Genomic DNA, 14,376 nt, shown 5'->3' on the forward strand with positions numbered 1-14,376 from the left:
ACGTGTACGTTTGTATTTCATAAGTCAAGCCTCTGAGCACTTAGCGCTCTGAAATAAAAATACCTACAATCTGCCTCCAGGAGGCAGAATTCCCTAGGAGGGGGATTTGTGTCCAAAGGCTCCTACTCTCTTCATCTTTTTCGTGTTGGGCACACACGTTATATAATAGCAGGTGCAGGAGGAAAAGTAGGCATCTTCAAAACATCAGGTGCCAGGCTTTTGAGTCTTATGTAAGAGCTGAATACTATAAATCAATGCTAAAATCCAAAATAGAATGGGAATCTGAGCACTGTATTATAACAGTATCAAAAGCTTATGGGCGCACATGGCTCCTTTTCACATTTTTCACAGATCTTTTTTTCATAAATCTTAACATACAATAATTAGAACTCCACTAAAAGATAATATTAATATGTTTTGTTTTTACTGTATACCTAAAAGTCTAACATTATGCTAAATCAGTATTGTCATTTTTTTGTTGTAAAATGACCATTTTGGTTTCTATACCTTTCCATTAAAACAAAAAAGTAATCAGTTTAAAGATTTTAGTGTTAAGTCGTGTACATGTAAGGCGTTTAAGTACATAGAGAAACACCAGATAAAATAAGTTATTTTGTAATTATAGATTAAAGTGAAAAGATTTATATTTCATTGTAAGTATAAAGTATTTTAATGTTACGTTTATATAAGAGTGACACAAATGCCAGTAGGGTGATTAATATGAACAATTATATAATACAATTTTTCTTTCTAATTTATAGGCCCATTATTTTAATTAACTAAATGTTCATTCCCTGGTGGATTTCCTGGAAAAACACTAAAGTATAAATGAAAAAAAGATCAGCATGGTGCTCTCCTCAGAGTTTAATTAGGCCTACAGTTTACCACCTGACAACTCTAAAATAACAAATCCAGTCATGAAATAAACAAAAATAAGTCTAAAAATAAGTGCCGTCATTTTAATAAAACATTAATCTGTTTGAATGCTTTCTGGCTCATACATTTACCTTCCTTTAATCCAGGTATATAGTTACTATGCTTCTGAAACTAGAGAAAACCTGTCAGAAAAATATACTATGTATTACTACTAGGCTGAGTTGATAAAAGTATACAGATATAAATACTTGTAAATGACAATAACTGTAACACTTGTTAACAATTCAGGATTTTGTCATAGCAGTCCACAGCAAAAGAAATCACAAAGAACAAATAAACTGCTTTATATAAAAATAAAAATGTCAACTACTACTTCTGGATCCTGAATTTACTGACATGAATTCAAAATAATCTTTCATAAACTCTACAGCAATGGGTGCTGAAGAATTTGCTTGGAAATGCACAAGTCTAGTATGATGATATTTTTGTCATTCCTTCCTTCTCCTAAATTCATGTTTGTCTCAGTTTTATATTCCAAACGTTATTCAGAGCAATGGAGGGCTCTCATGACTGCACTGGTAGTTTCTGACCCCACAATTACGCAATTAGTTTAGACTTTGCCTTTGATTGAAAGGCTCATGAAGTCCCAGAAAACATGCTACTGCTATAGTCAGAAACTCCTTCCAGGTATTTCTCCCTTCTGTCTTCTTTGGAATAGCAAGGGAATTCTCAATCTAGTAGATATTTTCAATGAGGATGGCGTATTGTTATTAATAGTAATAATTACGGTGTTCTGTGCTGCAATGCTTACTTATGGTGTCCCCATAGACAAGGTTGTTGATACATCTCATGTAGTATCTGTAGGTCTTTCAGGTGCCAAGACAAAATGATTGGCTTTCTGTTAGACTTTTCTGTTAGTAGCCTCTATAAAAAAAACATTCATTTGCTGCAGCTAGTTGGAATAGGAGCTTCAATGTTTCAGATTTGTACAGAAAAATATTCAAGAAAAGTTTGAATACATTTTTCAGAAAAAGAACTTGGAACAATATAAATATGGCTTCCATAATTTCTAGTAATTGAATGATTCACTTTAAGTTTCTTTTCTTAGACCACTTGTAGCTGCAGTCATATGAAGCTACTGTAATTCCCTGTATAATTCCAGGGGCCTAGATGTGGTTACGTTTTGAAGATAAAAGAAAGTTTCAAATAAGAAGATGCCATTCAGCCATCTAGCTTATTTAGTAGCTGGTAGCTAAGTGATCTGACGATCACATCTATCCATTTCTTGAAAGAAGCCAGGGTATCAGGTTAAATAACACAGCCGGGTAGCTTCTTCCAGACTCTAACAACACTCATGTTCCTACATGCCTCCTGTTCTCAGTTTTAAATATACTTCCATTACAATCTGTGTCTTTTTATGCACTTTTCACTGCTGATTTATCCCAATCCATTGTGTTGAATTCCAGTGCAGTTTGAGGATTTTGAGTTCGGTCAGGTTTCTTAGTAGTCTTCTCTGTTGAAGACTTAAAAAAGGTTTAGTTCCTTCAGTCTGTTAGTGCCAGAAACCCCAATGTTTGCTCTTCTCTGGACTGATTCCAGTGCAACAATATATTTCTTTGATGTGAAGACAAACCCTGTCCATTTGGATGGTTTTAACAATGCCTTTGAGGATTGTAAATACTTGAATGATGTCCCCTCACAGTCTATTCATTCCTTTAAGCCTGGCAATGTATCTGTTTATTCTTGTCTGTACAGATTCCATAGTAACAATATGTTTTTTGTAACATGTTAATAAAATTTGTACTCAATATTATAAATGAAGTCTTACTAATTCATAGTACAATTTTAACAAGTCTGCCAGGTAGGTGTTCATGTCTCCCTATCTTGAATTGTATCCAAATCTTATTCATTTTCTTTTCCATCTTCCACGTTCTTTGCTGGTCCTTTTATGGTATTATCTGCAAACGTGACTATTTTACTACCATACCAGGATCCAGATCATTGATATAAATGAGAGTGTTTCTTATACTAACCCCTGAGGTACTCGAATGATCTCACCCCCCCCCCACTCTGTGTTCAATCCATTATCCAGTTCTCACTCTAAAGACATGCATCATTTTAAGCACCAATATTTGAAGTCTTCGTTTATGAGGACCTTCATCAAAAGCTTTCTGAAAATATAAACATACCAGAAAATATGCTTGTTTGTTTCCGTTACACTGGTTGTTTGTAAAGATCAACAAGACAAGACATACCTTTTCTAAATGTAAGTTAATGAAAGCCCCGCCATATAGATAATCCTCCATTGTTTGGTTCTAATCATGGTAACTCACAGCAGCATCTGGTTGGTTAGTCTTACCCCAGCTAAAAGGACGCCTGTGCTGAATCACTTGATTCAGGTCTATCTTTAAATCTTTTATACAGTATGGAGTTCTCGCCACCTCAGATCCACAGCTTGGGGTGCTGCTGCTGACACTGTGAAATCTTTTATTGCACACTACTTATATTGCAAATGTTTGATTGTGTTCAGGAGATCTTCAGGCAGAAATGTTCAGGGCGTTACCACTAAGGTAGGGTGTGGGGTAAATGTTGTTGCCCTATGCTGTTTTGTTCTTCTTTTTTTTAAATTAAAAAGCACCAGTTTGTCACTGTTCTTGTAAAGAAACTTTACATAAAATTCTTATTTATAAAAAGCACATCTGTATTGTGTGTAAATATTTTGTCAAGATAAACTTTTCTTAATACTCCTAAAGAATGCTCAGCTGAGCTGGCTTCCTAGCAGGAATTTATTTATTTTGTCTTTGACCTAGAGACGTGTAAGTAGAAGAGTTCTTGGGGTTCCATCAAGGAGAGAATTATCAAGCACTGAAAATGATCTTACTTGCTGTCTAACAGGATGGGTCTGACAATTGCAGTGCTTAAGCAGAGATTAATTAACATGTGCAGAAAGGTCTGTGAATTCTAGGACAGCACTTGGCACAGACGACACAGTAATCCCTACAGCCCTTTGCAATCTCATGACAGTCAGTAAATCATGCAAAGGACAGTTTCATGAAGCTAGCATTTATTTGTGTTCGTGTTTTGTGTGTGTGTGAGAGAGAAAGACAAAGAGAAAGAGAAGTGGAATAAAGTACTTTCCTTGTACAGGTTCAATGGTTGCAACAAACATTTTCATTAAAGAAAACATTAAAGGAGAATAATCCACACACATAGCCTTCAAACCACTGTCATCCATTCCCTGTTATGATTAATGCATACAGTGCATTACAGGCATTATCTGGGGGACTTGAGGCAGTTCTCACTGATCGCTGATATTGTTGGAAGCTCACAGATACCAGGCCAGGCATGAGGGTCAGTGCTGTACAGAAAAAAAGCAACTACTATCTGCCTCCTTCCATATAATGACAAAATGTACTTTGGACATGGTAGCCTCTTGACTCTAGGGCCCAATTTGAACTTCAGGTGGTCTTTGGAGTCTCTTCACATCAACTCCATTTCTCTACGAGCCTTTTAATTACAAGTATTTAACTGAATCTAAAAAAATTACCAGTACTAATGTCAAAAGTAGAGCTAAAGCTATGAAAACTGTAAAGATCTAAAAATGTATACATCTTGGAAATCAATAATGAGTAAAAAAAACTCTCAATAATTCAACTTTCTCCTTCAATGGGATGGGTTCTGTTTCTGAATCATCTTGTTTGAGTCAGTCAAACATAGATCCTCTTCATCTGTGTTTTTTCATGCGCTGGTACCTTATGAGGGAAAAACATTACTTTCTACAAACGTTATGCAAAATATGGGCAAGACAAGGATTTGGTATATAAATAAGCCACCTGAAGAGCCAAATATAAGTTGTGCAGTTTTGCAATAAAAACACATGAAAGTATTAAATCAAAAAGCCAGTTGTCTGATGACATACTGTTTTAAGTTCAGCTATTTAAGGAACAGTGATGTCATTGTAATACAATAAAATTAGAATCTGTAAAAGCCACATGGTTAGATGTATAAAAAATGATGTTTGTTTATGATTGCTAAAATTGTTTTGCAGATACCATTGCAGATGCAGATAAGGCACAGTGGTTAGCATTCCTGCCTCGCAGCACTGGGGTCCTGGGTTCAATTTCTGCGGTGCTATCTGCGTGGAGTTTGTATGTTCTCACCATGTTCTTGTGGGTTTCCTCCAGGTGCTCCGTTTTCCTCCCATAGTACAAAGATATACTGATAGGTTAAATGGCTTCTGGGAAATCTGGCCATGGTGTGTATGTTTGCATCAGTGTGTGTCCTGTGATGGACTAGCACCCCATCCAGTGTGTACCCCACCTTTGAATCTCACGCGACCCTATATTGGAAAAAGAGCTAAGAAAATGGATGGGTATACTTCAACCATCTATTGAAACATATAACTACACAGTACATGTGTTGTTTGGGGCTTGGCATTATGAAGAAATAGATTTCCATCTGTATAGTATCATTCTTTTCCTTGGGCTCTAGGTACAGAGGAGAGGTAGTGTTGATAGACTCATAAGCTCCCAATTTTACAGTGAATGGTAGTGAATACCTTTCTGCATATCCCAGTATGAAATTGCCTCCGATCTGTTCTTGAATTTGCTAAGGTAAAGCCACAGTTCCAGATGTAAGGTTAATGTTTGTTTGACAGTCATAGCCTATCACATGAAGAAGACAAATTTATGTCTGCAATCCACCCAACAATGTAGAGTGGTATTCCTTGTTGGCCGATTATTGTTGATTAGATAGACTAACAGTCACTATTAAACCCATGGTAACAATACCCACTAAATGTGCTCTCCATAAAGAAAAGTCTCTTAGGTGGCAATTATATCATACAGATGAGTTAATTACCTGCAAGCTCTTTCCACTTCCCTCCACGTCCCATTTAAACCTTATCTTTGATTACCTCTACATTCATTCCTAAATGTTTGCCCATTTTTTATACCTCTCAGGATACTGATCTAGAAGCATTAACACTGGTGTCTTAAGGTTCAACCAATAAAAACAATTAATAAATTAACTGTTGTCTCTTTGCTATGGATAAATTATAAAAGGCAAGGCCCTCTCAAATCTCTTGGTGGGTTTAAGAGGTCATTATTATAGAGGGCAATTCTACCTCAGGAACTGTCACATGCATTTCCATGTACTAGACTCTTCTGTGCAGTGTAGGTTGAGGAGCTCTGCAAAGTTAACATGTTGTCTTTGGTGCATAATTGAGTCACGCTATTTTAATGGCTAATTCTGAAACTTGAAGGAGGCCTCCTTGTATCGTAGTGGTGATTTTAGCACTGAGATGTCTTTCTGGTTTTCCTGCAGATTCGGTATCACCACTTATAATGTCATAGATGTTGCTTTAATCAATACAGATCACAATATTGCTGCCGTGAAAGGTCAAGAGCCACTACCGTTGATCAAGAGTAGTCAACCTCAGCAGCTCTATTCAGTTTTAAGCTTCTGCACCAGATAATCCTTAATTATCAAAGTAATTTATCAAAGGAATAGAACAGCAAATATTTTAATTAATTTATCCTAAGATTCCAAAACTGTAATGGCATAGATATTAGCTTTGTTCATGTTGGCAGCACTGGTGCTTCTAGGTCTGAAATGAATTTAGAAGGTACTACGTTACACAAAAGGGTACTTGCGGTGATCTATGATATAACTTTTCCACATGAATAATTCACAGCATAGTAAGTACTGTAAATCATAAGGTAATGGTTACTGTTTCCCCAAAAAGACATGTAGCAGCAAAAGTATACTTTATAATATCATAAAAAATATCAGCCTAACCTTTCATATTGTAGAATACCACTAAACTGAGATGTTTCAGAACCTTTGATTTTGTCAAATGTTTTGACCACTTTAAATTTGTAAATATTATCGGCAACTACCCTTTACTGTTGAATTAAAGGAAGTTAATTGGATGAAATAAATACTCAAGCTCAGGTACATTAATGTTAACTCTGTCCCTCACATTTTAGAAAATAAGAAAGCTTGCAAAGAGACAAAGGCATGTGGTCCATGTGGATTATTTGTTATTTGTAGTTTATCAGTGTAGTACATCTAAAATTTAGTCCTGTTGCTCCACCATTCAGATGAGAAACCATTCCCAGACACCCACACAAAATGTCTCCTCTTCTCCTTCCAATAAGAATTCCCTTTCAGGTTTCTCCTGCTCAGTTTAAAATGCACATTCCTTTAGTTTCCATCATAAAGTACGGAAACAAAAATGAAAACTAAGTGTGGGTGAATTTAAAACTGAGGATGGGATCTTGTGAATCTTAGCCATCAAAGAGTTATGTCTGGACAAAGCCTTGGCTTTCTTCAAGGAATGAATGGGCAAGACGCTCAGGTCACTGAACTACTAGAAACCAAATAAGCCAAATGGCTTCCTCCTCATCTGTACGATTTCTTATGTTCCAGCTGTGACTATGAGTCCTTTTTTCGCTACTGACTGACACAGTCCCTTGGGATGGATGTATTTAATAAATGAGACCTTACTAATGTATTGTAAAGCCTGAGCAAAAATTCCATTTACCTAAACCACATTTCCTTCTAAATACCCTGTCTGTTTTATTTGTTTCCCCGCATCGATAGTCTTGGTGAGGGCACCAAAGTATCTTTATAAACACCCGGATGCCTTTCATGGAGCTTGGAGTCAATCATGTATAGGGCACGTTCCTTTTTTCCTGTGTGAATTACTTTGCGCTTTGTCAGGCAGTTACATTTCATCAGCCAAGTATCTGCCCAATCCATGATTTTGTCTAAGTGTTTTTACGAGTCCTTTCCAGCTACTTCTGGAGCTCACCACTCTCCCTACTGTATATTTGAATCATCCACAGATTTAACGAGTTTACTAACTAGAATCTCATTGATATGGATCAGGAAGAACAATCAGCATAAGATCCCTGCAGTACACCACTGCACACAATGGCCCAATTACACATTTATACATTACCGTGTATTCCTACAACGTATTTGAGAATTAACTTTTTATGAGGGCCTTTATCAAAACTATTTTAAAATCTAAATAAATATGTTGTTATACAGTTATCAACTGTACTCTTTTCTCATTCAAAGTATTCTAATAAATTAAAGACCATCCTTTCTAAATCCACATTGAGTGTTGTGTTCAGTGCTCAGTCTGACTCTGAAAATACTATTATTTGGCAAATATTCTTTTAGTTGAGCTCTGTCATTTTCATAACTCTATTAGTAATAGGTGTAAGACTGGTCTATAGGTAAGGTGAGATAACAGATGAATTCTCCAGTTGGGGTAATTAATTCAGTATTGTACTGTGATCTGTATTAGGACCACCACTATTCTAAATTCCACTATAATTCCTAAATTATACCAATTATTTAGATTCTGGGACATTTAGTACGCAAGTCAAGTTTGCAGATAATACAAAACAGGAGGATAAAAACAAACACTGCAGAAGCCTCAAAGGAAATTTAAAAAATATGATTCAAGACTGGTACACTCCTGGCTGAAGATGCATAAGGTAGAAACGTCCAACATGGTTAATACAAGTACCAAAAAAATACAAGATATAAATACACAAAATGAGAAGGACTGAGTTTAAGTAAGCTACCTATGAAAAAGATGTTGGAGTTCATGTTAACAAATCGTTTTCAACTTGTAGATAACGTTGGGAGTGATTAAAAAATGCAAACAGAATAAAAAGAGAATAATAATTAATAATAATTGCTTACACAGATATAACGCTTTTCTGGACACTCCAAAGCGCTTTACAGGTAATGGGGACTCCCCTCCACCACCACCAATGTGCAGCCCCACCTAGATGATAGTTAAAAGGCCATAATTGTTATCAATGGATGTTACAGTATGTTGAAATTGTACAATTTTCTAGAAAGACCTTATTGGGAATACTGTATACCATTTTGGTCATCACATGTCCTAGTTTTCTAAAAGAACTAAATCTTTTTGGTCTTGAAAAGAGGAGACTGTTCAGGCTGTATGAAGGAACCCAATTCAAGTATTGAATGGAATGGAAACCAAGAAATCCTTTTTAAACTGAGAACAGAAGGCATGTCTATAAACTACTGTAAATCCCGAACAAGCTGCCCTGCAACGTTGTCAAAGCCAATAGCATAGCTTTTTTGAAGAAAAAGCTAGTTAAGTTCTTCAGATCACTGAGCTACTGAAAACCAAACAACCTAGATGGGTTGAACAGCCTCCTGTTGCTTGCAAACTGTCTTATGTTCTTATGAGAATTAGATGTCAAATCAAGATACAGCTCATCATGAGCAAAGCCTTTTAAAAATGCTCTTTTTCTCCTCTTTTAAAATTAAGTGCCGTAAAGTAACAGATCTGAGAAGTAATACAGTAACACATGGTACAAGTGTTCAGATAATGTTTTGTCCACTGATTTTTGGAAATAACATGGAATACCACAACGTAAAAGATCAAAGGAGATTTAATACATGTGTAATTATTTTTATTTCATCTATTAATCTGTTAATTATTTATTAAAGGTGAGGGGAAAGGTCTTTAATATCATACAGACCAGCACAGAAAGTGGCACAATCACTACTATAGTAAAGTAAATTGTACTGCACATTAGATGATTCCATTGAATTTCCCTAACTTCGAATCCTTCCCATGCTTCTTTTAGCCTACAGAGAGCTTCTTCACAGACAGGACATAGCAACTCCATCCATTTTCTAACAATTTCATCTAATTCAGGGTTGCAGGGGAGCCGGAGCTTATCCCAGCAAGCACTGAGCATAAAGTTGAGTACGCTCTGGACGGGATGCCAGTGCATTGCAGGTCACACACAGACACAAACACAATCATGCACACACTTACACCCAGGGCCAGTTCTCCCAGAAGCAATTAAACTACCAGTATGTCTTTGGACTGTGGGAGGAAATTGATCTTAGCAACATGAGGGATCTTAACTAAAATATTGTAACAAGGGTCTTGTACTTTAGTAAGATTGTGTCACATCTGGAATAGCAATTGTGTAATCACTATTCCAAACTTCTGTCCTCACGAAACACGGCTTTGGTCATTTTTAGATTAGCAGTAATGAAAAATGTGATTCTGTTTTTCGGTCATTGTCTAGATTCTAGAGCAGTGGTTTCCAATCCTGGTCCTGGTGACCCACACAACTGTTGTTTTTTTGTTTCAGCCGAGCCCACAGTTACACAATCAAACCCTTCACTGACTTAATAATGAGATTCATTTGAACTCTTGGTTTCTAGCTCCTACATAATGCATGTTGGAGCTGTAACTGTTGTATTTTGTAAGTGACATAAAATCCCAAACTTGTTACTAAAAACAAATGACAAATATTCAATTGCAGCAACTTCTGGGATCAATTTAGGTTTTAATTCTCTAATTAAGGTGAGATGGAATTAAAACCAGCAGGTGTATGGGTCACCAGGACCAGGATTGGGAACCACTGCTCTAGAGCAAGGTGGAACAATTTACAATCTTCTCCAGCTGTCCATACTCCTTCACAGAAACTTCCATTGCTTTACAGAAACGTTGTACTTTCACTGTTCCTACATTTTGTACTCCTTTTGATGCCCACAATGGCAACGTTCTAGTTGTAAAATAAACACATACACGTAATTAGGATGTAATAAACCAGTACTGTGCCAAAATGCTACAACACTTCTTTATTACATCTCACGGTAAAAACAGGGCCTTTAGAGACTATTTTCCTAAATGTATCAGAGCTGTTCGGTTGTAATTAAACCCTTAACTTCACTTACTGTACAGTACACATTTCGGGCATTATTATTGCTATTAACTGTGAAATAAGTTATGTCGTACTGTCACTCTACATGAAAAAAAAAAGTCGAAAGGGCTATTACGACGGATGAAGAACACTGAGTTACGATGTGACAGACCCATTTGTGGCGTGTTTATGAGAGCAGACCGAACTTTCAAAATGAGCTCGTTTAATGAAAGCGCATTTTAATTTCAACTAGAATAGCGCAAATTTCAGGGTTTATTTACTTAAGTGTATTCTAATTAGCTAAGTTGATCAATATGCAGCAAGACGATAGTACCCGACAACAGAGCATTATTTTCTGAGATACACCACCAGGCATCATTAGATTCTGAAACGCAGTCAGAAAAAGTCTTTTAAACTTGCATTTTATAATACCAGTTCAGTAGTTTTGTGTTTTACATAGCAATTAGCCATCCATTTTATACATTTGGTTTTTTTTAAGTGTTTCAGGAGTTACATCCTCAAAATTTTAAACATCATTATTTCGGAATACTCTTGCTGACTTTTACACATTTGCGTAAACAATACCCTAAAAATATAAATGATCACAAACACCATTTCCTATCGTTCAGAAATAATAGTCCAATAAAGCAATAAATGTCATTTTCCTTAAGTCAGACAACTTCAAATTCAATAGTTTGACATTTTAACGATAACGCATGCCAAGTCTTTTTTTCACAATAACAAGGTAAATCAAAGATCTTTCCATGCAAAGCCCATCATATTTTAAATGCTAGAAATGCACAGCACAGCGCTACAGTTTGTATAATTAAGGAATAACGAAGCAAAGGCGTTGCTCGTGAATCAAAACCGCAGTACCAATGGAACACATCCTGACCAAGAAACCATAGATAATGATAGCCTGTGTATTAACAAATGAACAATACAGAATACGATGAAATAATCAAAAGAAGACCCATTTGTTCCCTTTCAAAACGATACTTATAAAATATAGTTGCCAGCAAAAAAGACTTTTATGTATATAATAATGTACAGTATCCACACATATGCGCGCATACATGCTCATACACACAACCTTAATAAAGACTGTCGAATATTAAATGCCTGTGTGAAAGAAACTGAAGGAAAAATGTAAAATAATATATATATAACAATAAAATAATGATAACTAATTAAAAAGATTCGAAGGCAGATAGATGTTGTGTAATCACCATAACGCCTTCTTATTATGAGGAAACTAAGCTATAGAGCACATAGCAGAATCACCTATCAGATCATTAGAAAGTGCAACCATGAGAGCTACTGTACTAGCTACATCGTCCTGGACGACCAACCACTGAAAAGGGAGATAAATCCTTTCCTATTTAAAGCCTGCTATAAATCATCACATCTCATGCTGTTATAATAGTGATAACTCACACGATTCTACTCAAGCTATTATATCTTACAAGAGATACATGCTTGGCCACCAGTACTTACAGTTTCACCATGTATGCCAGGAGACGGAGGTAATTCTTTGCCTTGATTACATCCGTTTGCACCGGGCTCTTCATAGAGGACCGGCTGCTTATCATCCATGCGCATGCGTCTGCTTGACTTTTTTTTTTAAGAACAAGTATATCTTGCTCCTTCTACTTAGATGTCCAAAATGCAGTAGTCGAGTACTGTTGAAGAGCCATAGCACTGCCCAAAAGACGTTCTCATGTGAAAAAAAAAAGATTGCAATGAACAAAACGCCAATCGAACAGAGGAATTGTACCTTTAAAAAGGAGGAGCTGATTTCAGTATGTTTTCACAGCGGACTGAATATTGAGTAGTGAACCGTGAACACTGTAGCGGCCGATTATAAACCTTCTTTAGGACGTATGCACTTAGGGAAATGTATGATTTCTTTATCTGAGATATAGCATGGTTCTTTATTGCTTAACGTCCTTCATTTTATCACTCATTTGTAAGGTCTCTACCGTTAAAGTAGGCAAAGATGAATTAGTGATGTGCAGTGAAGGTAAATGAACAACATTAATTCTGTATATATTATTAGGATATATATATATAATTAGGATGTATGACAGAGTTTGCAAGTATAATGTGTTATCTCCAATGCGAATTTTATTTTTGTATTTCACTACTGATCGCCAACTGAGTTTTATTCATACAGACTAAACAGTGGACATTAGCAGCTATGAGTATTATCAAAAGGATGATGAAAATGCCGTTTCGTTAACAGACTTAACGTTGACATTGATATTTGGAAAGAACTATACATTTCCGCAGATCAAAAATTGGCCTAATACATAAATAACATTGGCGTCACTTCCTCTAATTTTGCCAGAGTTGGAATCAGGGTTCCCTAGTTACACAGCTAAAAGCTTCAAAAATAACCTCAACACTTACAAGTACCTGCATTTACTCCTTGATGATGCTGACAGTGACGGCGATGCTGCTGTTGCTGTTATTGCTGCTGCTGATTATATTAACACGACAGTTACACTACGTTCGTTTTGTGGCAGATACAAGTAAATTTACATGTTACATTTATCGTGTCCTTTTAGGATTAGCAGTTTGACATTTGTACTTACATTTATATCAGCGTGCAATCTGACAATCTCTTCATCATTTTGGTTTAAACATCTGACTTTAATAATAATTAATGCTTTGCCAGTGACAGTCATACGAAATAAGAGTCTATAAAAGAATAATTTGACATCACTAACGTGTATTTTAAACATGGAACAACACCGCTTTATTCCCATGAACTATAGATCTACAAGACATTTAGAGATTACAGGATCGTAAATTACTCCCGAATACGTGAGTAGTTACGAAGATACATATATGCTTTAGCAGAATTGTGATATATCTGGCCTATATGCCTAAATAGACTGTATATTTATTACGCATAGTGCTCCATTAATCACAATGCATTTAAACATAGATTATTTAATTATTTAAAATGAAAACAATAATTTATTACGTTACGTACTAAAATTTAGCCTAGTAATTATTCCCACTCCATGGAATGTCATGTCCTGGAATTCAATTATTCTTTTTACATTTATTCTATACAGTGAGTGTGGCACCTCTTATCCCAGCTAGATTGACCGCTTTTATTATCCTTGTGTAAAATCATTGTGGCCACCTCTTCAGAATATCGTGCTGCACACTGTCTTATTTTATTTCAGTAACCACCATCACACACACCGATGGCACCTTTTACTTTCCTTTATAGTACAGTACGTGCACTGAGCAGAAAATTTGGCATCCTACTAGTTCGTCATACTGTATTCTGTATTGTGAGTGGAGAGATGTTCTTGCAATGTAGCTTTTAATCATTTGTGTAAGTGTTGCTTAGAAACAATAACATATAGACGATAAAGATGTATTCACGTTCTGAAATACTGTATGCGATTTCTGCTATAGATTACATATAAAACGATTCTTTATTACGACTACAAGATTTAATAAGACACGTTTTGTGATTCAGCAGTTCACGTGTTCTGCTTAACAGACGTTAAGTATTTCCTGTGTTTTATTTAGAAGGTAACGAGATCCAATGTAACAGGTCCTTCGTCAATCGTGTTAAAGTAAAGTATAGGATTTCATTAATTATTTATTTTGTTTTCAGAAAATAAAAATGCATTTTGTTAGAAAATCTATTTAAAAACTACGATATGTTTTATGAGAAACCGAGATATTTATCATCACAGAAACAGATTTTTTTTGTAATACCCACTGAAATAAAAGGTACCTGTTCTTGTTT

The 14,376-nt window shown here is 35.8% G+C and overlaps 1 protein-coding gene and 1 long non-coding RNA gene across 3 annotated transcripts in view; one reads left to right on the plus strand and one right to left on the minus strand.

The window, feature by feature from the left end:
- rgs20 (regulator of G protein signaling 20) overlaps positions 1-12,357 on the minus strand; it is a 29,677-nt gene extending 17,320 nt beyond the window's left edge. The window contains exon 1 of one of the 2 annotated variants that reach the window (XM_088642447.1): positions 12,096-12,357. In XM_088642447.1, the coding sequence (XP_088498573.1) occupies positions 12,096-12,200 (105 nt within the window). In that variant the 5' untranslated portion in view covers positions 12,201-12,357. The remainder of the gene's footprint in view (positions 1-12,095) is intronic. The other variant, XM_088642446.1, reaches the window with a different exon arrangement.
- LOC148655667 (uncharacterized) overlaps positions 1-14,376 on the plus strand; it is a 340,056-nt gene that overhangs the window by 90,156 nt on the left and 235,524 nt on the right. The window lies entirely within an intron of this gene.

The sequence above is a fragment of the Lepisosteus platostomus genome, chromosome 8 (assembly GCF_059453375.1).
Source record: "Lepisosteus platostomus isolate fLepPlt1 chromosome 8, fLepPlt1.hap1, whole genome shotgun sequence".
Classification (NCBI taxonomy): domain Eukaryota; kingdom Metazoa; phylum Chordata; class Actinopteri; order Semionotiformes; family Lepisosteidae; genus Lepisosteus; species Lepisosteus platostomus.